The sequence below is a fragment of the Bufo bufo genome, chromosome 3 (genome assembly GCF_905171765.1).
Source record: "Bufo bufo chromosome 3, aBufBuf1.1, whole genome shotgun sequence".
Taxonomy (NCBI): domain Eukaryota; kingdom Metazoa; phylum Chordata; class Amphibia; order Anura; family Bufonidae; genus Bufo; species Bufo bufo.
In genome coordinates this window covers 130,261,358-130,288,266 of record NC_053391.1, presented here as the reverse complement: position 1 = coordinate 130,288,266, position 26,909 = coordinate 130,261,358, and the positions used below count along the sequence as shown (strand labels likewise).

General features: G+C 43.4%; 1 protein-coding gene across 1 annotated transcript in view; it reads left to right on the top strand.

Moving 5' to 3' along the window:
• The window catches only part of SMG6 (SMG6 nonsense mediated mRNA decay factor), a 240,583-nt gene that overhangs the window by 30,645 nt on the left and 183,029 nt on the right, over positions 1 to 26,909 (top strand). The window contains exons 9-10 of the mRNA XM_040423570.1: positions 7,238 to 7,299; positions 8,503 to 8,648. Of these exons, the coding sequence (XP_040279504.1) occupies positions 7,238 to 7,299; positions 8,503 to 8,648 (208 nt within the window). The remainder of the gene's footprint in view (positions 1 to 7,237; positions 7,300 to 8,502; positions 8,649 to 26,909) is intronic.

Here is a 26,909-nt window from a genome sequence, read left to right as displayed (position 1 = left end):
TTTTTTTCTGATATTGAGCCCCTATGACGGAACTCAATAACGGAAAACTTCAACGCTAGTGTGAAAGTAGCCTTAGGGCTTATTCACACGAACGTGTGCTACCCCTTGCCGTATTCCGGACCACATTTGCGGATTCGCAATACACGGGCATCGTTCCGTGTGCATTCTGCATCACGGATGCGGACCCATTCACTTCAATGGGTCCGCATATCCGGAGATGCGGAACTGAAGCATGGAACGGAATGCTATGGAAGCACTACGCAGTGCTTTCTGGGGTTCCGTTCCATGCCTCCGCACCGCAAAAAGATAGAACTTGCTCTATCTTTTTGCGGAACGGATAGATCGCGGACCCATTCAAGTGAATAGGTCTGCGATCCCCATGTGACTGCCCCACGGACGGTGCCCGTGCATTGCGGACCGCAATTTGCGGTTCATAGCATGGGCACGGGACACCAACGGTTGTGTGAACGAGCCCTTATCCTGTTTTCACGCTGTCTGACCTTCTGTGAGAGGTCAAGAGCAGTTTGTATCTTTGTCCTCCAGGTGGTGCTGTTTCCCTTTTTAAAACGCTGCCTTATCTGTGCATGACCGCTATTACAGTCGTGTTGCTATAAGATAATTATTAGCCGTGCAGACATGATTACTGCTTAATATTTATTTAATAGGCTACTAATATTTATGTGCAGTTTATTCTTAGCATATATGTAGAACATTCTGAAGCCATTTTACAATGCTTTGCCGGTTCTTAGTCGGTTTTATGCATTTAACAAAATGACACGTTACACACATCTATTTTCAGTAGCTATATCCGGTGTGCTCTAGTACCTTGCACCTGTTTCAGCCCTCCTGGTGTAGGATTTGCATATAGCATTGGTACCCACATTTATTTACAAGCAAGCTTGTGGTTGGTTACCAGGCAATCCTTGTCCATTTGCGTGTGTCGCTTTTAGGGGAACTGCCGAGTGGAGGAAGTAAGGTGCCCTGTTTCATTGTAGCTGGTTAAACATGAAAACCACTTTCCCAGCATCTCGGAGAGTGCGACGTGACTTCCACCATGCGCACTGCTTGGTGTGACTCACCAGAGCATACCCACTTCCTCCTCGGCCACCATGCCATGTCTGTCCCCCTGCACATTGAACTTAACGTGACTTATTACGTTTACCTCAGACCTGACCATAACCCAGCTGTTCAACTGATGAAAGCAAAAAATATTCGAGACAGAAAATGAGTCGTGAACGACCCAAACCATTTTTTTTTATTTTTTTTAGGGCATCTTCATATGCTTCAGATTCATTGCAGAAAAGCTTTGAAAACTCAATTTTACACATGTATATGGGGTATCACACAAATAACTGCTGACCACGTTCAGAGGATTTCATTCTTCTGGAGGATTTCTCAGTAGACTTTTTACGTGATGACTAAAGCCGGCCATACACATTAGTCTTTTATGGGCCGAACCCGGCCGACACTCTAATGTGTATTGGGAGCTCCCAGTATCATCTGTCGGGGAAGAGAAGCATTGGGTGAAATGAAGTTTTTGCCAGATTCTTTTGTTCTTCCATGAGATAAGCTGCCTCCAGAGGTGTCAGACAGCAGCTTCCTCCACTCTCCCCATAGAATACAGCTGAACATGTCGGTGTATGGTGGAATCGGGGCTAGAGAGCTGTCGGCTAAACAATCGTTCGGTGGGCAGATATTGAATGTGTATGGTTAGCTTAAAGGGGTTGTCTGGGCTTTTTCTTTTGATGACCTATCTTCAGGATAGGTCATCAATATCTGATTGGCGGGGGTGCCAGGCCCATAGACATTCAGCAGCGAGAAGGGAGACGGCATGTGTGCCGTTTCCTCAAACAGCTGGTCCGACGCTCGGCACCCCACCGATCTGATATTGATGACCTATCCTGAGGATAGGTCATCAATTGAAAAAGACCGGAGAACCTCTTTAAGTATATGGTTTTGGTGACTCATGTTTGTAGTGCATGTTGTAGAGTATGAATGTAGGAATTTCTTCCCCTTCTCGTTGTTTACGGACTTTCTTTATACCGAACGGAAACCTTTGAGTAGCTCTCGTCCGGGTGTCTTATGTTTTCTTGTTCAGATCTCCCTCCCCCTGGATGTCCATTCTGTGTCTGTCTCTCTGCTGGATGTATCCTGGATTCCCAGGGATCCGTACATCTCGGCTGCCTCTCTTCCTCTTGCTGTTCATGTTGGAGGCTTAAAGCAGACTCCGGCTTGAGAAAGAGCAGATACAGAAATTTACGTCCAAAACTCAAGTATTGAAATTTCATCTTAAGACACAATTTCTTCCAGGGGCCGCTGTGCACAATCCTTCCCTTATTTGGTGTCTTGCGCCTGCTTGTAGGATTCTGCAGGTGTCAGACCGCAGGCGTGGCACGAGGGGGGTGCTTGTTTTCAGCCTCTGCATGTCCCCACGAATGAAAGGGCATCACATTGATTTCTTTTAGACTTTAGTAAAGTTCTCGTTCAGCGTTTAGATTATTATTCTGATGTAGATCGGGTCACATTTATCAGTTAAGTCATTAATAAATCTTATGCGGTCATATTCGCTTATGTCTTTCTATATACAGGTGTGTCATTAAAAGACTGACACCAGCAAAAGACCCCCTATGTGGCCCTTATGTTTTTCCTTGTTTGATGGGTTTGTCCCAGGCATGTGTAAATTCACTTACTGTCGATTTCCCAACCGCATCTGCTGGGAGTTTTTTTCCAAGCTTCAACTACTCTTTCGGTGTTTAAATATCTCCTGACACATTGGTTCTGATCTTCCCACCCAACTAATGCTAGATTGTGCTCCTTGTTCTTGTGTTGAGATTATTTTTTTATTTTATTAAAAACTTCCCTCCTCCTTTATGGCTTTAACATGTTTAAAGGTTCAATCATGTTCCCCTTTCCCTTCTTTCCTCAAGGCCATAAAGTTCTATAAGTTCTTGAGGACTCCCTGGATATGTTTTATACTTCAGACCCTCCACCATTTTTGTAGCCCGCCTTTGCACCCATTCTATTTCACCTATGTCTTTTTGTAGGTGAGGTCTCCAGAACTGAACATAGCATTCCAGATGTGGTCTCACTAGCGCTGTATACAGGGGGAACACAGTCTCTCTCTTCCTACTGGTTATACCTCTAGCTATACAGCCAAGCATCCTACTAGCCTCCTGCCCACACCGTGCACTCATTTTGAAGCTGTGTGATATCAGGAATCCTAGATTCTTCTCTTCTGAAGTCTTAGCTGACACAGGACTGCCAATCTGATAGTCGGGTAGAGGGTTCTTCTCCCCCAGTGCATTATTTTACATTCGGACACATTGAACTGCAGTTTCCATTGTTTGGACCATTTATCCAAAGAAGATAAATCTTTTTCCATGTCTCCTAATGCCTTCAGGAATATCAACCCTGTTGCACACTTTTGGGGTATCCGTAAACTAACTGGTCTGTAGTTTCCAGCTTCTTCTCTGCTTGTGGATAGGTACAACGTTGCCCTCTGGACCCAATAACATCAGCCTCCAAAAAGACTGGGGCTGAGCCTTTACAGCTAGCAGTAATGTCATGACCATGGAAGTTACGATTTTCGAAGCCGCCTTCTGAAAATGCTGAACAAAAGAAACTATTCAAATGGACAGCGACAACCTTGGACCCATCAATATACTGTAGTAAATTAGAATTTTTAAAATTTCTAATCCCACAATATATCATCTTCTACTATAACTGAAGAAAGTTTTATTCCCCCTACTTTATAGTTTCGGCCATTTTTTTTCTTCCTTTCATGCTTTAGCAATATTAATCCATTTGTCTACTTTCCATTTAGTTTTATACAGTTTTCTGTCGGCTAAACTCCCGGGTTCTTTGTACTGCTTAACAGCAGCCTTCTTTTCTTTTTGTATATTACTTACTTCTGTAGTAAACCATAGTGGTCTCTTCCTCCTGTTAAAGTGGATTTAGACAGGTAGATTATCGGGAACGAACGTTCCTGTGAACGCTCATTCCCGTCAATCTGCCTGTCCAAAGGTGCCACCGATCCTGTTTGTGCAGGCACCAAAACGATCATTTCTGGGCAGAAGATCTTGCTGTCTAAAAGAGTGATCTACTGCCCAGAAACAATGCAGCTGTATAAGAAGTAGTGATCGCAATAGCCTTCCCTTGTCCTCCTACTGTGGAGGTGATTGCTGCATGTAAATGCACCAGTCTCCTCCACCGAACCTTGCTTTATTCCCAGCAATCTGCTGCTGCGCGGCGCATATAAATGAGCCTTTACTCTTGCTAATCTGTCTAAAATATGGTTTAGTTGTCTGTAAGATGGCCACTGGCATACACATCTGCTGCTGTTTCCCACTCTTAATTCCCTTTTTAAACACTTTGCCACTTCCTTAAACTTAGTCCTTCTACAGTCTAGCACTTTCGTAGTAGTTATGATCACCTTAACCTCAGACCCCAGAGCCCCATTTGTGAAGGCTAAATCTAGAATGTTATTTTCTCTGGTTGGGGACCTAACTAGCTGTTTTAGAGATGCTCAAAGCCCATCCTTTTGCATGAAAGAGCACTAGAGATACCAGTCTACACCAGTATACACCCCACCAATTCTAATAACCAAACTCCACGCAGATGTTGTCCATGGTCTGGTTTGAACCTAGTGCTGCAAGTCACAAGTGCTAACCACTGAGCCACCGTGCCTAGATAAGATCGCCATAAGTTTGCAGAGCTTGTGTCCTAAGCTATAAGCGTTGTATGTAGAACTGTCATGCCCTGTATTATTATTAATAGGTCATCAGTGTTTGATTGGTGGGTGCTGTTTGAGAAGGAAGCCATGTTCGCAGTAGTACTGCGGCCTTCTCTCAGCTTTCCCTAGACGCACTAGTGATGTCACATTCATCGGTCACGTGGCCTAGACGCAACTCTGCCCCATTGAAGTGAATAGGGCTCTTCTGTGATACCAAGCACAGCCGCTATACCATGTACGGTGCTGTGCTTGGTGATCAGGGAAAAGGCCGCCGTGCTCACAGGCGTGCCAGTGCCTTCTCAAACAGCTGATCGGCGGGGGTCATGGGTGTTGGACCCTCACCGATAAGTCTTGGAGAACCCCTTTAACAATATAAGTATTGCTCCTCTGCCCTCTATTGCACTGCACATGGGCATGGACCACTATTATAGCTCTGTCATTGGCAGTTCATCCAGATTTATACCCAGCAGCTGCTATATTATAGGTGTGGGATATGTTCTGCATCAAGAGAGCATTCAGTTTTTGAAGTTGGAAACAGGAAAAATGGGCGAGCGTTAGGCTCTGAACGACGCCAGAGTAGAGTAACTGGATGGCTGGGTCAGACGATCCCCAAAACGGCTTGCTATTTGTGGAGTTCTTCTTATGTATTTGTTAGTACCTGCCAAAAGTGGTCCAGTGATGGAAAACTGGTGATACCGCGACAGGATGATGGGTGCCTAAAGCAGGCCATAGACATTGGGATTGATATAAGCCAAACCGCTGATTTCAGTGGGACCAGCAGACAATCGAATGTGTTCCTGCGGGAGAGAAGCATCGGGCTGTCGGAGTTCAATATGCCCAATCCTTTTATTCTTGGGAGATCCTCCCCCAGTGGGGTCTTGCAGTGGATTTCTTCACGCTAAATATTGAGAACACATGCACACTTGACTGAGCTGAGCGTTCATGTGTATGGGTTGGTAGGGGATGTGGTGTATCACATGTGGATATCCAGTCTCAGGCTTGGGCTCAAAATGGTAATTCTTTCAGAGGTCTTTACGCCACAAGATGAACTCCACAATTTTGGGAAATAGATGTACATCAGATTAATTTTAGGACGTTATGGCATGAATTGCAATTCGTAAAAGGAAAATTTAAAGCTTGTTACAGAATTTCTGACTTCTTGGGAAGCAGTGACCACAAAGGTCCTAAAACTCCACAGTTTTATTGTACTAACTTCATTAGTGCCGCAAGCTTTTCTGCCAGGCAGGAACCTTTCTCACTGTGTAGCTTTAATAGAGGTACAATCTACCCTATATGCCGCACTTTTAAAAACCTCTAGCAAAATGAATACTTTCCTAATACTTTGGCTATTGAGCACTGAGAAATGTGGGGTGGGAAGTTCTTATGTGTTGTCACCACCACAAATATATAATTGATGACTGGTACTTTCTGAAAAAGAAGCATGCAGATATCGCTTCCCTTTAATTGCTGACTGAATATCTGGCTTTGTTATATTCCCTTTTCAAATCCCAAAGCTTGTTGGAAAGTTGCATTTTGACTCATTGGGAGCCACTGCCAATAGGTGGCGCTGGCGAGATGCTTCTCTTCTTGAGAGACACCTTTTTCATATATATTTTTCCCCCATGGAGTATTGCCAATACGTCTCCATACCGTGGAGCACTTCTAGTATGTATCCATACAGGACTGGAGGAGTTGTAGCACCCCGCTTAAAGGTGTATTCCGCTTGTTTGAAGTTATCCCCTACCCGCAGGATAGGGGATAACTATTAGATCGGTGGGGGTCCTACCGATCACGAGAACGGGGCCCCTGTACCCCCTACAGCCCCCTTGACATGAACAGAGCGGCTGGTCACACATCCACCTGGCCACTCCATTAAATCCTGTGGGGTTTCCAGAGATAGGCAAGTGTTAGCGCCGCTCTCTTTCCCAGCCGGCTACTCTGTTCATTTCAAGGGGGTACGGGTCCATCGTGATCTGGACCTCCACCAATCTAGTAGTTATCCACTATCCTGTCCTATCAAACAACCGGAATATCCCTTTAAGCCCTTTAATTGCTGAAAAGGCACAGTGTTCTATTGGTCCTATCCACTTCAGCCTGAGTCAAAATCAGCAGTTACATAGGACTTCTGACATTTTGTTATAAGCACTGTGCTCCCCACTAGCTATGTTTGACCTGTTTGTGTTTTTTTTATTATATGGTCTTTACAGTTTTTTATGCAGGTTAATTGTTTTTTTTGGTATTACACACTGTTTTACCAGCCGGTAGAGGGTGTTGTTGTAAGGCAGCCTGTACTGTCTGCTCCTTAGAATGGCATGTGCCCATCCCAGCATGTGTGTCAGATTTAGGGCATGTCATTCATTTCCCATCTACAGCCATTCGCCCCCACATCCCCAGGCCGGCTTATTTCAGCACCCAAGACTCCACTCCTTTCCCAGAATGTCGAAGGTTTTATTGTTTTGTCTTTTTTTTTTCAAATTTTTTTTCTTTTTTTCCTTTCCCATGCAGCTGAACAAACGCTTCCTGCTCAGCTTCCTGCATGCCCAGGGGAAGCTCTTCACCAGGATTGGGTAAGTGTGCTGGATCTGTGTCTCATTTTCCGACATTATGCATCTCTCTGGAATGTGAGCTTTGCAGCCAAGCTGTGTTTATGGCCGAGGGCTCGGTGGGTGAAGCGCCCTCACTACTCCCTTGACATCACTGCAGAGTGATGTTCTCAGCTGGATGTTGTGCCGCAGACCCAAATATTACTCGTTCTCTGAGCCATATGATGGGTATTTCCGTAACTAGACAAGTATCAATCATAGCACATCTCACTGCTGATCTCACATCTAGGGGGCTTTGGTTTCAGATAATGTAATCAGGCCTCCTCGTTCTCATGGAACCTTTTGGGTTTCTATGTGTGTTACACTAGTAACATCTAAAAAAAAAAAAAAAATGTTAAAAACTAGTATTTTACAATTCTTAGATCATCTGTCTGATGCGCCTTTGCTGGTCTCAAGGTTGCCCTATTACCTTGCAGAATATTTTCTAAATCTGCCTTCATATATAATATAAATGTGTGCCCTCAGCATGTGTATGCAATGCTGACTCTCCTTCAGGGTATGGCGACAGCTAGTCGCAGAAAAATCAACTGTTTTAGAGCTGGGATTTGGCTGTGTTTTTTTTTTTTTTGCAGATAAGACGTCTGTCACATGCGACTTACATTGAAGACAATGGAGTAAAAGTCTCACACGACCTGCAACACAAAATCCAGGCGTGCGACACCATTGACATACATTATATGAAATGTTGAGCGACACTTGTCGCCACGCAGCCCTATTCTTAAAGGGGTTGTGTCATATCAAACAATGGGGACATATCCTTAGAATATGCCCTCATTGTCTGATAGGTGTGGGTCTCACCTCTGGTGAGTTCCGGAGGGCATGCGCGGCTGCCCTCCATTCATTTCCATGTGGCTGCCGATAATAGCTGAGCGCTGGCTCGGTTATTTTCGTCGGCTCCATAGAAGTTAATGGGAGCGGTGGCTGCACAAGCGCATTGTGCTCCCATTCATTTCTATGGGGATTCCGAAAATGGCCGAGTCAATAGGAAGGCTTGGTGGTGGCTGGACCGACTTTGCCGGCTTCGTTTTGGAGAGAGGTGTCCCCATTGTCTGAGATGGGAATACCCCTTTAAACATAGACTGTACTGACATGGTGGATTATAAATCCAATGTGTATTTTCCACAGAATAATTTAAAGGTTGATTGAGATTTATTTAATTTTTTTCAGAATGGAATCTTTCCATGTGGTTGCAGAAAAGCTTCTTAAGGAGTTTAAAGCCCTTCTCCAACACAGTCCATCACCTATTGGCAGTATGAGGATGCTGCAGCTTATGGCTATCAATATGTTTGCTGTGAATAATTCTCAGAGCAAAGGTATGAATCAAAGTGTGTGTATAAATATACTGTCGCATAAAATACTGAAAACTGCTCTTCACTGATTAGAGGGGTTATCGGTTTTGGCGACTTTCCACGTTGGCTATGCAAGATTTTCTTGAGTTTTACATCATTAAGCAACATTTATTTTGATGGCAAGAGTAGTGCAGCATTCTCTGCTCTTGCACTGAAAATGATGGGATTCCAGCGGACACCATTTGTATAGGTTGTGTCCGTTTCGGCACACCGTCATGGCTTCTGTTAGAAATGTAATGGAAGTGTCAGCAGAGACAAGGATCACATGTTTAATTTTTCAGGTCCAAATCATCATGCAAATTCACAGCGCTTGCATGACTTTTGATTGAAGCATTACTCACCGTCACGCATGTAGCCCCTTTGTACTATCTGATTGGTGGACGAGCATCCAATCTAATGTCCGGGCAGTGGGAACAGAGGGTCCACATGAGTCAACAAAGTGTTCTTTACTCAAGGCTCCCCACACTAGCAATATGAAAAGTATTTTTTACTTCATTGGCAGCTTATGTATGTATATTTGCTGCATTAACCAGCTGCACAGCTCGTGCTTTATTTTGGCGTGCAATACTTCCTATCAGTGGAGATGTCATATAGGATGTCATCTGCTTGGAAGTGGTGCATGCTATAGTAAAGTATAGACCGCACTCCGAGAGAGTGAAACATGTTCATTCAGCGAATACATAGGTTTCTGCAGATACTGTGAACAGCCTGTAACATACGACCCAGACACTCTATAGTCTCGCACTTCTGCTGTCAGATAACGGGATCTGTCCTGCTCTCCAGTAGCTCATGGCTTATAGTCTTGTGTTTAAGAATGGAGGATAAGGTAAGGAATAACATTTTCCCAATGGACATTATTCTCTGATTGGATGACTCTTGTATTCTGTATCACAGCCACCGCAGCATTTTACAGTAAGGCCAGGTTCAAACATAACTGAAAAAACCCCTGCGGTTTCTGGTGTTTTTCCGCAGTAAAAAACGCACAGAAAACTTCACTTATTACATGTGGTTTTTGCCAATTAAAAGCCAGCAGATTCCACCCTGAAATCCGCAAGACAAATCCTCTATATAAATTGACCATGCCGCGGATTTCAAATCCCCAATGACGCACCTTTTCTTTTGCGCAGCGTGTGGATGAAAATTCATACATCTTCATCCACCCTGCTGGTACTGTACAATACTGCGGATTTGCCGTGCGCAAATCCGCGATGCCCAATAAGCAGCTGAACAGTCATGTGTGACCAAAGGGAAAGAAGATACAACGGAAAGTTCTGCTACATCTTCTCTATCCACTGTGTTTGGCTGAAAAACGACACCAAAAACTTCCAATGTGAATGCGGCTTTATATTTGCTCTACTAAAGGGGTTGTGTGGGTCTTGGAGACTACAGGGGATGTCATAGAATAACAAAGTAAAGTTTACCCATCTAGAAATTCCCCCTGCTGCTCTGGTGCTGCCCCTGGTCTCTGTTGCTGTTTTGCAGCGGTGACGTTGCGACTACCTACATGTCACAGCTGCGGCCAGTCAGTGTTTCTCTGATGTTCTCTGGCTGTAGCGGTCACGTTTAGGTGGTTGCAACATTATTGCTGCAGGACAGGAACAGAAGTCCTGTGGAGGATATTTTTACGGATTGTATCTCATCCCCTGCTTGCTCTGTGATTTAAAAAAAAGAGAAGCCTATGGCGGTCTCCTCACCCCAGGAGTTGGTTTCCAGACCACTTATTTTGATGGTTTCCATGTTTGCTTGATCGGTGGGGTACATGAATCAAAAATTAAATCCAGGATGTTTTTCTGTAGTAGATGGATTAGAATATTTGGAGCATCTTCAAGCACAAAAATAGGAAATTTATAAAGCATTTCTTTGTTTGCTCCACGGCGATAAATGGTTTTAGCAGGAGTTACATTTAGTGCCTTTGGTGTACACCACATTAGTTGCCTTGCAGATATGTATTGTGTGGCTGTCAGGTGTACTAAAAAATGATCATGATGCATTAGTAAAGAAAATGGATTTTCCGATTACCCTAATTTGCATAATATGTACGAGTTTTCTAACTAGGTCTGTATCTAACTACATGTGAATTTTCTGAGGCTTTGCATTTTAAGAGATTTTAGGTTTTACTTAAAGGGGTCGTCGAGGTGTTTAATATTGATCACCTATCGTCAGGATAGGTTATCCGTATCATATTGTCCGGAGTCTGACTCCTGGCAGCCCCGCCAATCAGCTAATTTTGAGGAGGCCATGGCCTCCTTTTAGTTTTCCAAGCTCAGCACTGTCCATTGGATAACAGTGGTGATTTGGTATTGCAGCTCCGTTCTATTCACTAGTCCATATGACCCATGACTGTGAAGTCAAGGCTTAGAAAGAGGCCACAGCTCTCTTATGGGAGCACTGCGGCCTCCGCAAACAGCTCGTCAGTAGGGGTACTGGGAGTCGGACCCCCGCCGTTCTAATATTGATGATCTATCCTAAGGGTAGGCAATCAATATGAAAATCGTGGGCAACCCTTTTAGGGCTTGTGACTGACTGTACCATAAATTACTGATCGCGGGGTTATTGCAGTGTATTCACATCATCGTTTGAGTACACAGCAATAGCCCTGCAATCAGATGGAGACGGACTGTATCCTTTTACTATGATCCAGTCAGTTCAGGATGGGGGAGGCGCGGTCGGCCCTGAAGATGCTGCCATCATAAGGACCAGGTTTTTGGGCCGATCACGGGCATGTGCATTAGCCATTAAATTGTATATAAACGTTTAGAGTGATTACAGACCTTGTATAAAAAAAATGGTGCTGCAGTACACATGGCTGACAGGTGGTAGTGCACTATGACCTTCAATACCAGCTTTTATATAGACGGTAAAATATGCTTAAAAAAATAATAATAAAAAAACCTCCTGCATCGTCTAGTTACATGGGGAGCGGCAAATGCGCAAAAATGAATATAAATCCTTTTCCCGTAGCGGGGAATTCACAGTGTGCTTTCGCTTGACTTCATTGTAATGGTGCGTGTGCGTCATGAATCATCGGGCTGCCTTAGGGCCGCTTCTGCCGGACGATTGAGCAGACTGGATATTGCCAGCGGACACTTGATGACTTATTGGCATACGGTAGCAGAATTTCCATAATTCTGTCTTCTCAGGCATGCTGCGTCACTGGGGACCGATGGCCTTTTCTTGTGAAGGCATTGACAAGTGCCACAGCGTGGTAAGAATGGTTTATAGGGGTAAAACCTGTTGACAGGGTCATTGTCGTTGTGATTGCCCTTTTTCCTCTCTCCTCTGTTGTAACTTACTCTAAGCTCCAAATTTTCATTAACTGAGTAATCCACTCGTAAACCAGTCTGGCTGTGTCATTGGAGAAGGAAGGACCGGTCCGTTAATACTTCCTGCACTTGCAGAATGGGACATAATTCTAATCTTTTTTTTTTTTTAATGTATAATGGTAGCGTGACCTAGAGAAGAATGGTTTTGGCAAAATCTGCTGACCCACATATCGGCGGTTTAGCCGGTGACTAATGCGATCCGTTTTGCAGATGAATGTTTCTTTACCAGTGTTAGACACGGGCGCTGGCACAGTTCTGTGGAAACTAGAGTTGCTGGGTGGCACAGGCGAGGAATTTCACTACTGCCGGCTAATTCTGCCTCACTTGCGTACACTGGAGTTCATGCTGTTAGCAAGACTGAAATGAGACACTAATGCTGAGAGATTTAGGAGTTCGGCATAATAGGCGTGTAATCCTCTACGCATGCACCAACACGTGTGTGAATGATAATGTTACCGAAGCAGCAGTTCCCAGTAGCTCAGGCAGCTACCGGAGTGCATATTGGGCTTGGCTTTTACTTATATGGAGCGTTGTGTACTGGTAATAATAGAAAGGCTTGAATTTTACTTTTACGGGGTTGTCTGGTGTAGAAAATGTTTTTTGTTTTGTTTTTTTTTTTGCTACAGAGGGGCTACAAAGGGCGTCTTGTAATCAGGACAGCCTATAGATTTCACCAGAGGTGGCGCTGCAGGGATATCAACACTTACAGATTTCAGGACACCCTATTAGCATGTCACATTATTTCTTAGGTACAAAATAGGGGTAATTTGTTATGACCCCACCTACACCAGAAACTTTCATAAAAAAACTTGCACGCCCAGTACTTTTTCAATGCCCATACTCTTAAGTTTAGATGCATGTGGTGTTTTTTATGCCAGCATCACCTCTGGGGAGTGGTGGCGCAGGGTAGGGGCACGCTGTAGGAGGGGCCGTCGCCCAGGAGCATGCACTATCATTTATGCCAGTTTCCTTCCACCTAGCGACAGGAGTAGATTTCAGTCTAGGTGCAAGGATTGTCGGAGGGTGTCCCTAATTTATGATGAGGCCTGTGCCTAGTCATACAATAAAGAGGACCTGTCACCACAGAATGCATTGCATTCTGAACACACCATGTTATAGAGCAGGAAGTGCTGAGCAGATTGATATTTATATATTTGTGGAAAAAGGTTCAGTAAACCCGGTAATTTATACGTTTTTTTTTTGTTTTTTGTTTTTTTTTACCTGTGAACAGCTATTGGTACAGCAGGAGGTGTTATCAGTGACAGCTATCTCTGTATGCACACTTAGGGTCCATTCACACGTCCACAAAATGGGTCCGGATCCGTTCCATTCCACTCCATTCCTGCTCTCTGGCTCCCTTCTGCAGTCTTCCGGTCCCTGTTCTATACATTTCCAGGCAGATCATGTGTACTGCTGCAGCCAATCACTGGCCTCTGCAGTGACCGCTTTGGGTCATGTCACTCCTGAGGCCAATCAATTGCTGCAGCAGCACACGTGACCTTGTCTGTCTGTCCTGAAGTTTAGGAAAGGGTATTGGAAGACCACAAAGGGAACCGTGAAAGAGTGGCGTTGAGCAGGTAAGTAGGGTTTTTTCAACAGGTACAATATTCTGGGCTTGAAATTTAATAACGTGCAAAAGGGAATCTATCAGCATGACCAGCCCTATTAAACCAGGCTAACTGATCATGCAGATATTTTATTTTTTATTTTTATATAATTATGTCCTCTGAGCACCAGTTCTGTAACAAATCTCTATTATGGTCACTCCTCCTTCCCTTGAATTGACAGAACTAGACTTTATCTAGCCCTTTCTTCCTGCACTGTGTCTTGGCACTTGAGCATCTGAAATCTGAGCAGCAGATCCACTGTGCAACCACTAAGACCCAAAAACTAGGCGCAGGGGCAAGAAGACAGGGCTTTTAACATGGTATCTAGTTCTGCCAATTCGAGTGGCGCTCCGAGGGCTCTGGCCAGCTCCTCAGTGCTCAATCTAATTTTATTCATTTAAATTCCTTGATTCCAAAGCCCAAAATGAGCAATAATTTAAATTAATGAAATACAGTTTATACTGTATCCTTTCTTACAGAACTATATCACAATCTGTAAGTTTTGGGGCATGGGCGTAAAAATGAATTCTTGGTTGAAACAAGAGTACAGCCTCGTGCAGATGATGCCATTGGTCAGGTTCACACCAAGGATCCCAGTGCTTTTACAAATGGCAGCTCCATAGCAGTGAATGGTGGGAGCTGTGCCTTCTCTCTGTTCCCCCTGGGGCACAATGGGGTCCTGTTCTTGAGACAGATGCAGATCCCAGAGGTGGCACTTGCATCTATTGGGCATTTATATCATATCCTGTGGATATGTCATAAATGTCCAGGTGGAACACCCCCTTTTAAAGATAGCCCAGCTCCGATTGGCACATCAATACTAGTGATTTGCACTTATTTATTATACGGACTTATATAGCGCTGACATATTCCGCAGTGCTTTACAGACACGTTAGCATCACACTGCCCCTAATGGGGCTCACAATCACTTCTTCCTCTTCATTGTGATTGCGGACAAGTCATGGTAATTTAATTTCTTCATAGCAGTAGTGAGCCCTGCATTTCTGTCAAAAGATAAATGACTGTGAACTTTTCCTCCTCTGTTTCAAGGGGATGAGAAACTCAAGGGAGCGGGTTTGTCATTTTCATGTCATGATTAGGCAGATGCTTGAGTGGGCAACTCCTCTCTGGACCTTATTTTTCCAGGTTTTAATCCTCAGCCTGTCATGTGCGGAGTCTCTGTTTTACCTCTTTGTTAAGTTTGAGTAGTTGGTGTCGTTACGGCTGCCTTGATTTGAACCATGATACAAAGCTGCTCTTGGTCACATGAATACCAGCGCTGGCATTCGGCATCCTCTGTAAGGCGAGAGAATGCAGCTGCTCCCAGCGATACTAAATGCTGTCTCCTCATACAATCTGCCCAGCCCCAGCCTTGTTGCCAGAGTTGAAATAATTGGAAATTGTCAGCCAATGCGAACATCTTTATTTTTCTTTTATTTATTTTTTTTCCCCTTAAATATATATTTTAATATTTTTATTTTTTTTATTTTTTCATTTTTCTTAACCTGTTGGGGACACGTGACGTACCGGTACGTCATGATGCCCTGTTACTTAAGGACACATGACGTAAACTATGGTTCTTAGACTTGAGACACTAAAACAAAAAAAAAGATATTTTTCAAAAATATTATTTTGTAAAACTAAAATAAATAAAAATGAGTAGACATATTAGGTATCGCCGCGTCCGTAAGAATCTGCTCTATAAAAAGACCCCATGAACTAACCCCTCAGATGAACACGGTCAAAAAAACAAAATATAAACTGTGCAAGAAAGTTTTTTTAATATTTTTTTTGTCACCTTACATCACAAAAAGTGTAATAGCAAGCGATCAAAAAGTCATATGCCCCCCAAAATAGTGTCAATAAAACTGTCCTCTCATCCCGCAAAAAAGGAGCCCCTACCTGAGATATTCAGCTAAAATAAAAAAATAAAAAACTGACTCTTAGAATATGGAGATTCTAAAATGTTTTTTTTTTTTTTGTTTAAAAAAGGATAATATAGTGTAAAACGTAAATATATTTTAAAAAAGTAGACATATTAGGTATCGCCGCGTCCGTAAGAATCTGCTCTATAAAAATTCCCCATGACCTAACCCCTCAGATGAACACTGTCAAAAAAATTAAATAAAAACTATGCCAAAACTGCAATTTTTGGCAAATTTTCAATTTTAATCAGTTTTTTCCAGTAACAAAGTAAGGGTTAACAGCCAAACAAAACTTCATATTTATTACCCTGATTCTGCAGTTTACAGAAACGCAGTTAACTGCTGTATGACCAAACGGCAGGGCGCAGAAGGAAATGGAACGCCGTATGGTTTCTGGAAGGCAGATTTTGATTGCCTTTTTTTTTGGCACCATGTCCCATTTGAAGAATCCCTGATGCACCCCTAGAGTAGAAACTTCATAAAGTGACCCCATCTAAGAAACTACACCCCTCAAGGTATTAAAAACTGATTTTACAAACTTTATTAACCCTTTAGGAGTTCCTCAACATATTATGGCAAATGGAGATGAGATTTCAGAATTTCTATTTTTGGTTACCTTGCCTCACAAAAATGTCATACAGAGCAACCAAAAATCATATGTACCCTAAAAATAGTCAACAAAACTGCCACCTTATCCCGTAGTTTACAAAATGGGGTCACTTTTATGGAGTTTCTACTCTGGGGTGCATCAGGGGGCTTCAAATGGGACATGGTGTAAATAAACCAGTCCAGCAAAATCTGCCTTCCAAAAACCACACGAAGCTCCTTTACCTCTACGCCTTGCTGTGTGCCCGTACAGTAGTTTATGGCCACATATGGGGTGTTTCTGCAAACAGAATCAGGGCAATAAATATTGAATTTTGTTTCTCGGAATGGCCTGGATAAGTAAAAGCGTTCTAAAGTTATTCACACGTAAAGTGACACTGGTCAGATTTGCAAAAAAATGGCCTAGTCCTTAAGGTGAAAATGAGCCCAGTCCATATGGGGTTAAAGGGACTGTCCTATGAAAAATATTCTTCATTTTCCATACAGCAGCTGGATCTGAATAGTTTTGTGAGTGCATGTAACAAAGAAATGTCTTATAGCTAAGTTATTAAATAAATACATCTGTATAGCGCCACCTGCTGCTTTTCCTAATTTTTCAGTCCACCTCACGGAGGTGGATGCACGTGCTCAGTTTCATCCTTCAACTGCCACCAGCTGCAGCAATAAAGGACACGCTCCCTGAACTGCCAGATTGAAATAAATTTAGGCGAGCAATGAATGGGGAGATCTCTGGATCCATGTGAGGTACAGGGCTGGTTCTAGCGTTGTTAGAAAGAGATTTTTCATGTACTATATGATGTCTGATTTTTCCTTTTTATTTTATTTATTTATTTTTTACATTTCTCATGGGATAACCCTTTTTAAAGGGGTTTCTAGGATATAAATATTGATGAACTTTCTTCAGTGTAGGTCATCAATAGCTGAATTGTCTGCATCCTACTCCTGCCACCCCTGTCAATCAGCTGAAGGCGCCACAGAGCTCAGGGGATAATCATGGCCTTTTCCTGGGCTTCTCACCTCATGTCCATTGGTTACATGGCCTTTGGCAGCTCAGTTCCAATCCTGCGAATAGGATTAGCAGCAATATCAAGAACAGCCGCTATACAATGTACGGCACTGTGCTTCTTAGTATAGTATGAAAAAAAACACATTGGGTAGTTTATGGGGTTAAATCCGAATATTTGGTTGAAACCCTGCAGATGGTGGCCTTGGTGAGACTCAAGCCTTGGACCCTGGTGCTTCAAGGCTGAATTGAGATGCTGCCTTTTACAAATTGCAGAATCTTTGAATCAATCGCTGCTAGAGATTGACGTATTTCCTTCATCCGAACGTGAAGACATAGGTGAGGTCTGACACCTGCAGGTACAGTAGCGGTGCTGAGTCTGTGCCAATGTGTGCTGTCAGTGGAGTAGTCCTGATAGTTCTTAATGATTTTATGATCCTTCTAGTTAATGATGGACTCTTTTATGATGCTGATGACAACATGTGCTGGCAGGAGACCCACAGAGCGTCTGCTTAGAAGTCTCTTATTCATAGTTGCTGATTCCAGGAAAGGTAATGAAGACATCTGAAGGATGAGGCAATAGTTGTGCAATTATCAGGTTATCCCAGCTTTTAATTGAAAGAGATTGAGATAAGGAGTGAAAAAAAAAAAGCAAAACATTGTATTAGTAATTTTGATTTTTTTTTCCATTTAATTTTTACATAGAGGAAGGAAAAAGTAGACCCAGTAGAACAAGGTGAGCAGGAAAAATATAAAGCACCTGCAAAAGTGGAGACGTGAGAATAAAAAGCTGAGAGAATGTGCTAGCATATAAATGCTGTAAACTGAAAACTGGGTGTATATGTGAATTTATAAGTGTGACGACAAAGATTTGAAAATTATCATGTTGACCACCTCTACTCACCATTAGAGGGAGCTAACTGTGTACTGTTAATTTAGAAAATAGGCCATAAACAGAATCTATATAGCCCTTGGCTATTGACTTATTAATGTTTAAAAAAAATGGGTCTTTGCTTCTAAAATCACCGTGTACTGTGTTACATTGAACTCAATAAGACTGTATGCAGCAAGCTCCTGAACTCCCTCTAGTGGTGACTACTGGTATCCATCAACTTAACCTTAGAATCTGTACAAGGGACTTTATTCTTTGTTTTAGAAAAACAAAGCTCTGACCACTATAAAGATAGTAAGAAAAAAAAAAAAAAGTTTATCATGGTGCACTTGACTTAAATGACATTTTAGGTTTGAAGGTTTTTATTGATGTGTCTCATAGGAATCTGTGCATTTTTCCATTCTTCTTCATTTGTCGAAATGCCGCAGCCAGCATTCCGTCCGGCACATTTCACTATAATGGGGGCCGGTGGGAGATCCAGCCGCAACCCCGGCAAATATGGACAAATACTGCTGCACACTTTCCCCCAACATCCAAACCATCAAAAGTAACCTAAAAACCCACCACTTACAGTGAGCATGCTGCCACCACACAGCCAGACGAGCAGCTTTTCTTTTACCCTTATCTTCTGTGCCTTTCCCTTGTAGATTGTAAGCTCTCGCAGGCAGGGTCCTCTTGCCCTCTGTACCAGTCCGTTACGAAGTTCAGCCATATAGTACTTGTGTTGTTTTATATTATGTCTGTGTAACCCCCCCCCCCCCCCCCCCCTTAGATGTACAGAGCCATGGAATTAAAATAATAATAGGACAGCATAAAGCCACACCTTTCCATAAGCCCTATTACAGAATTTGAACGTTATAAATGGGGATTTTCATACTGATACTTCCTTCTGTGCCGGAACAGAGAGCCACTCGGTAAGAGCTGCTGCCATCAGCGGACCTGATGCTTCAGGACGTTCCATGGGCAGCCATTCATTAAAGGGGTTATCCCATGCTTAATGTAAAAGCATATAGTACATGCCACCCTCATTCTAAAAGAAAGCTAGAACCAGCCCTGTTCCTCACTTGGATCCAGAGATCTCCCCATTCATTGCTCCAGTTTCTAGATTTATTTCCAGCTCTCCGCTTAGGGTGTGTGCGTTTTCTCAGGGGATGTGACCTTTCTGCTGCAGCTGGTGGATGTTGAAGGATGGAACGGAGCATGTATGCTTACCTCAGTGAGCAGGACAGAGAAATTGGAAAAAGAGCAAACAGCAGGTGGCGCTATACAGATACACTTTATTGAATAACTCAGTGGCTATGCAATTTTTTTTTTACATGCAATTACAAAAGTATTTAGATTCAAGTGCTGGTATGAAAACTGTAGAATATTTTTTTTTTGTGGGAGATCCCTTATAAGTGCTTTTTGTATGTGAATGTTTTTTTTTTTTTTTTTTTTTTTTTTCCCAATATGCAGCATGTACCAATCCGTACGCGTGGATACCATTTTAGCCGATAGTTCACATGTGCGTTTTTGCCACTTTACAGATTATTTTTATTTATTTTTTTAATTCTACACCATTACAAAAACACAAAATATGAAAAATATGGATGACCAATGGATAACAGCAAAATAGTGATGAAGAGCAGATGCTGTACAGAAATACATAATAAAATTAGCAAAAGATAAGAATTGTGCATATGTATTTCATCAGTATTTTCATATGCAAGTGTGAATGAGGCCTAAGACGTCTTGGGTGCTGTGATGGTGGTTGCCGTGTCTGGATGTATGAGAAATACTCCTGAGTGCATTACATTTCACCTATTACTGTAATCTGGTTTAGATACACGGCTGTTATTTATTACCGTAGTGGAGACGCGTTGTATAAAACCAGAAAACGTAAAATAACAGTGGGCTCGCAGACCTTTGAAGATCCACCTGTGCAGGTTGTCATGTATCTGATGACCTAATGAACATCTAACCAATAACCAGATGTATGGGAAAGGCATTTTAACCACAGTACGGTATAACGACTGTATATGATGAAATGTTTATGGCTCGTTAAACCGCCCCATTATAAAATTGGAACAAGTTCGGTTTGGTGTGAAATGAGTTTCCGGAGTGAGAATTAATATGTCGCAGTATTTTGAACGTGAATAGATCTGTAAATCGCAACATACATGACGGTAGCATTTCTAGTTTTGTGTGTTTGAAGGGTTCAGAAAAAGTCTGACGTGTCGGAGAGATATCAAAGGTTTTGATCAGTGGGGGTCTGAAAGCTGAGACCACCGATTTCTAGAGCGAGGAGGGAGAAACACTTCTGTCGCTCTCTCTCTGCAGAGGACGGACTCTAGAAGTCTATGGGCCCAATGTGATACCACTGTCTCCTGCATCGAGAAGAGAGCGTGATATGTGAGCGCTTCTCTCCTTGTTCTTGGGATTGGTGGGGGTCTCAGGCCCCCACCCATCAAACCTTTGATATGTCTCTGTGACCCATTTTTAGATCTTTCCTTGCAGTCCGTGAATTAAAGTGCGAGTCTGAAACCCATCCTGATAATGTGCTGTTCACACAGGTACAGGGCTTCTTAAAGGGGTTTTTCTTAGGAGTAACACACATCCCCTATCCTAGTGGTGTTCCTGGAAAACCCCCTTTTAAAGGGGTTGTCTCACTTCAGTAATAGCATTTATAATGTAGAGGAAGTAAATACAAGGCACTTACTAATGTATTGTCATTGTCCATATTGCCTCCTTTACTGGCTGGATTCATTTTTCCATCACATTATACACTGCTCGTTTCCATGGTTACGACCACCCTGTAATCCAGCAGTGGTGGTTGTGCTTGCACACTATAGGAAAAAGTGCTGGCCTCTCTGGGGGCCGGACCGTGAGAGCTCACATAGGCTGGTGCGTTTTCCCATAGTGTGCAAGCACGGTCACCGCTGATGGATTGCAGGGTGGTCGTAACCATGGAAATGAGTAGTGTATAATGTGATGGAAAAATGAATCCAGCCAGCAAATGAAGCAATATGGACAATAACAAAATATTGGTAAGTGCCTTGTATTCACTTTCTCTACATACTGTAATTAATGCTATTTGCTGAAGTGAGACAACCCCCTTAAGGAAACATTCACAAGGCCGTGTCCGCTGTCCATTTTGCGGTCAGCAAATAGCAGATTTGCGAAAATCAGATACCAGCTTTGTGCATGTTGCACTTTCTTCGCGCCCCATTGCCAAAATGCCTATTCTTGTTTGCAAAACTGATAAGAATAGGACATGTTCTATAATTTGCGGAACGGGTGCACGCATTTTTGTAGCATTTTACAGTAGCAGTTGATTGGATGAGATGTGAAGAAATCTCATCTACACGTTGAAGAAAAAACCTGCACCATCGATTAATCGAGTACTCCAATAACAAAAAAACTAATTAAAAAGAACATTTTTCTTTATAAAAACTCAAGAGGCCGCCCCCCAGTGCCAACAGCTGCCCCTCCTAGTCTTGTCATCAGCGCCAGTGAAATAAAATACTTACCTCTCTCCTGCAGGGGTGCCGCTCCACAGCTCATTCTTTTTCTCCGCGCGCTGCACTGTCGTCCTGATGTCACACAGCGTCAGGTCATAGTGCATGCTTTATGTGCCCTATATCCTGACGATGTGTCAGGAGGACAGTGCAGCACCTTGCGGACCGGCAGGTGAGCGGTGAGTAATAGCAAGCGCTTCCCTTACGCTCCGTGGTCACATGACATAAATGAATCCTCGATGCAAAAAATTAGCACTGAGGATTTTTTGTTTCGAATTACTCGATTCAATCGAGTAATCGTTTCAGCCCTACATGAATTGATCGGCTTAGATTTTAAATCTGCCAAATGTGAATTTATGTTGCAGATGTCAGCCAGCGGGTGCATTCTGTGGCAAAATGCTCATGTAACGCATTCACTTGTATTTACCAGAGGGTTTTGGGTCCTATGTGGATGTAACTGATATCAGCAGTTCTGCAGGAGGGTGCGCAGGACAGGTCTACAATCAGTGTTTCTGTTCACTGACAGCAGGCAGACATTAAAAAAAAAAAAGTGAGGCTTTGAAACACAAATTGAATTTAAAGGGCATCTGTCAGGAGATTTGTCCCTATGACACTGGCTGACCTGTTACATGTGCACTTGGCAGCTGAAGGCATCTGTGTTACTCCCATGTTCATATGTGGCCTCATTGCTGAGAAAAATGAAGTTGAATATATGCAAATGAGCCTCAGGGCAACGGGGGCGTTGCCGTTACTCCTAGAGGCGCCTCTCTTTCTTCTTGCGGCAGTTGCAGAGAGAGCCGAGCCTCTAGGTGTACCGGCAACGCCCCCATTGCTCCTAGAGGCTCATTTGCATATATTAAAGCATCATTTTTCTCAGCAATGCGGACACATATGAACATGGGACCAACACAGACGCCTTCAGCTGCCAAGTGCACATGTAACAGGTCAGCCAGTGTCATAGGGACAAATCTGCTGACAGATGCCCTTTAAAAACTGAAACAATGGAAACAGAAGATAATTCCCTGCATCGAATCCCTTGGTGCTGATTGCATTGGACAGACTTTGTCAAACTTGGGCTTCCAGCTGTTTATGTACTACTCTTCCTAGTGGGAATGGTGTCGTTTGCTGAGAGTAGTAATTCCAAGCAATGTGCAGGTTGAGTGTTGCTGTTGTGTAGGATTACGTGTGACAGGGATTGGATTGGCCAGCCCATGTCTGTGGTCTCCTCAGGCATGTCACCCAGGACTGGTGCACGACCACCTCAAGTGACAGCAGAGCTCCAGACCCCCGCTCGGAGACTTCATGTCAGACGCCTTGGCTTTGAGCTTGTTCTGGAAGCGGTGGTGACAGGCAATATTCATCATCCACTTCAGATGCAGTTTGTTGGCAGCCTGTGCATCCCCAGCCTGGGCCCCTGAACAATCCTGGTTCCATCCAAAACGCCCCTCTTCCCACCTTCCATCTCCCCCCCCCCCCTTCTTCCCAGATGTGCTGTGCCTTTAAAGAAAAAAAAAAAAAAGAGGGAGAAGGTGGAAGTGATGCTGTAAGAAACATCTGTATAGTAGAGTCAGACGTGGTGCAGCTGCTGCTTAGCCCTGGCAGGCTGTGAGCTGCTGTCTGCTGGGGTTTACTTCTGTCTGCATTGAAACATGTCTTAAAGAAGGGGGGTAGGAGAGGGAAAGGAGGGGGTGGCATGCGTCCAGCACCACTTACCCTGCCCTCTCCTCCCAGCCCCCCTCCTTCCCTCTGGGGCCAGACATGGAATTAATCTCCTCTCTCTGCTCTGGGTACTTCAGATCGCTGGCAGCACACGGCAGGATGTGGGATCTCTCTCTCTCTCTCTGCGCCTTGGCTGACTTTTTTACCTCTCGAAGAATTTGGAAGGCCGTGAGATTCCCCCCTCTCCCTCCTTGCCCTCCTCCATCCACCCCCCCCTCCTCCCTTCTCATCCCCGCCTCAGCGCAGTGAAGTTTTTCAGCCTGCTGATCTCCCTGCTGTGGCTTTGCCCTAATAGATTTCAGATGTTGACACTGTTGACTTCAGTACCAAACTATTTTACATGTGATCTGCTGTATTTCCTGAGGAAATCTGCAAGATATTTATTAAGAACTAATAAAATAAACCTCTCCCTGAGATTTGAGGTAGTATTCAATTCTCCAAGCTGTTCTGGTTTCCCCTCTCACCCAGGCTGTTTGTAACCTCGTATGTTAGCAGGAAAACAAAATTGGTTTTGGGGAGGAAGAAGAAAAAAAAAAAAAAAGTTGGCTTAAAAAAAATAAAAAAAAATTGGCTATTATGTATAGCTGGGGGTCACTCGGTCAGACTGTCGATGTATGTAATTATTTATTCCTCTGATATATGTATGAGTACTAGCCGCTCACCTTGTCTTGCACTCACTACACATTGATTTTTAGCAAAATTACCCCCCCCTTCCCCCCCCCACACACTTTTTTTCCTTTGTTATTCTGTCGAGTTCCTGAATTAATCGATATCCCGGCTCTGCTGCATGTTGGTTTTTCCGCTTACAGATGTAGACATAGGAACATTAACTACATTGAGGTTGCACCAAGTAGTGGTTGTGCCACCTTATGAAAGTTTTCCTAATTTAAACCTTAAGGGTACTTTCACACTAGCGTTTTTCTTTTCCGGCACGGAGTTCCATCCTAGGGGCTCTAGACCGGAAAATAACTAATCGGTTATATCCCCCATGCATTCTGAATGGAGCGCAATCCGTTCAGGATGTCTTCAGTTCAGTCTTTTTGACTGATCAGGACGGAGATAATACCGCAGCATGCTACGGTTTTATCTCCGGCCAAAAAAAACGGAAAACTTGCCTGAATGCCGGATCCGTTTTTTTTTTTTTCCATAGGAATGTATTAGTACCGGACTGCCGGATCCATCCTTTCCGTCTGCACATGCACAGACCGGTAAAAATGTGAAAAAGATGAGACAGACAGACAGATCCGTTCTTGCAATGCATTAGTAAGACAGATCAGGATCCTGATCAGTCTTAAAATGCAATCAGTTGGCATACGTTTTGCCGGAGCCGGCAGGGAGTTGCCTGCCGGATTCCTCTGCCGCAAGTGTGACAGTAGCCTAAGTAAAAAGAAAAAAAAAGCTAGTTTTTGAGTCCTTTTATAAAAAGTTACGTTTTTTGGGGGAAAACTGGATGACAACCGATGTGAACAGATAACACAAAAAAAAGTCATTGAGCTTGAGCATTGTAAGTTCCTTTGCAGAAAACCTGTGAAATTGAAGTCCATGTGTGTCTTGATAGGTGGTATTTGCCTTTTCCGAAACTGGAAAAGCTCTGTGACAACTTTTGTAAGATCTGTAATGGTAATTAATTTCGTTGTTGCCAATTTTCCCCCTGAAATGGGCAACTAGTCAATAGAATTCTTTTTGGGAGAGCTGGACTAGGGCTAGGCAGAGTAGGCAGCTGCTTAGGTCAACATTACAATCTGTGGATTTAATTTAAAAAAAAGTGTCCTGCCTGTATACCACTGTTCTGGACAATGTGTGAGGGAATGATAATGTAGGTGCTTGGGAAGCTCTCATTGATGAGGGAACAGTGGAATTTCTCTGCAGATGGAAGCTGCGGATTAGAAGGTGACCTCATCTACATGTTCTTGGGGGAATCTGGACATAGATGACTAAAGGATAGTCCATCTGACCGCTGTTATGATGAACTGCAGGGGCAGAGGGTGGTAGTCACTTTCAAAACTTGTCCCTTGGGTGCCAAGTGGGCATGTCCCACCCCAGCTCAAGTTCCTTAGAATAAAAGATGGCTTCTCTAGCCCTTCAGCCTGGGAAGTTGGTTATGGCCAGATATTCTGCAGGTGAAACATAGCGTCATGTATGGACCACACAAATTAATAACTGACCATGTAATGCGGGGAGGGGCCAGCCCACACAGGAGGTTTCCACTCTGTCTTCATGAGACAACCCATTTAATTGCGTTAGAGGTGTCATTGGAGTTCCTTTAGCTTTATGAAAACACTCCATTTGCAGCCTTGTTCTTTTTTTTATTTTTATAAAACTCCTCTGTGACCTAATCTAATAATTTCTGTTAAAGGGGTTTTCCTATAAAGATAAATTCATTATGTAAAAAATAAATGTGTGATGTACTTTTATTGTTCATATTGTAGCTTTTGACAGTTAGCCATGTACTTGTCCCTGGTTGCAGTTGGTAATGTCCACCCGTGGCAATCGAGGTGGTCACATATGTGCAGTTTTGGGTTAATTCCTCTGCTCTCTGCCTTGGAATTGTCAGTACTTCTGTGCATGCGCAAGTACCACTTTCTGTGTACTGGACTGCTGAGAACTGTACATGCGCAGTAGAGACTGGCTGGTTGGCATGAGATGGGCATGGAGATCAAGGTGGGAGTTTTGGAAGGGTGACTCCACATCATTTCACAGTTCTGGAGGAAGATGAGGAAGTTCAAGATTGCATGGGGAGATACAAATGACTAAAAAGTTTTATTTAAAAAAAAAAAAAAATTCTCCAGATTTCAAACTATTAGTTATTTTCAATCATTACTTGGCACACGTCACCAGCCAGTTTTTTTTTTTTTAAAGAGCATCTGTCAGCAGATTTGTACCTAGGACACTGCCTAACCTGTTACATGTGCTCTTGGCAGCTGAAGACATCTGTGTTGGTCCCATGTTCATATGTGCCTGCATTGCTGAGGAAAATGATGTTTTAATATGTGCAAATGAGCCTCTAGGAGCAATGGGGGCATTGCCGTTACACCTAGAGGCTCTGCTCTCTCTGCAATTGCTGTGCCCTCTGTACTTTGACAGGACCAGGCGTGATGTTTCACTGCCAGACCCTGTCAATAAAAGTGGAGAGGGCGTGGCAGTTGCAGAGAGAGCCGAGCCTCTAGGTGTAACAGCAACGCCCCCGTTGCTCCTAGAGGTTCATTTGCATATATTAAAACCTCATTCTTCTCGGCATTGCGGGCACATATGAACATGGGACCAACACAGATGTCTTCAGCTGCCAAGTGCACATGTAACAGGTCAGCCGGTGTCATAGGTACAAATCTGCTGACAGATGCCCTTTAATGGGGAAACGTCTTTAAAGGCAGCACTATTTATATAAAATACCAGTGTAATACAGTATAATTTGTGTTTCAGTATGGCGGATCTTATGTACAACTGAGCAGGGAAGGGAAGCAATGATATTGCCTTTTTTTTGTGGCACAAGAAGTCTGTGTTGTGCATGGAGGTGATGCTCCGTCATCCATAGCGTCTGCTGCCCAGGACCACTGCTGTGTGGTGGGAACGTATGCCGGGATTTATCATTACGTCTTGTGTGCTGTTTCTGTATCTGTACCCTGCGTCTGTTATGACTTGGCACCAGAAGAAAA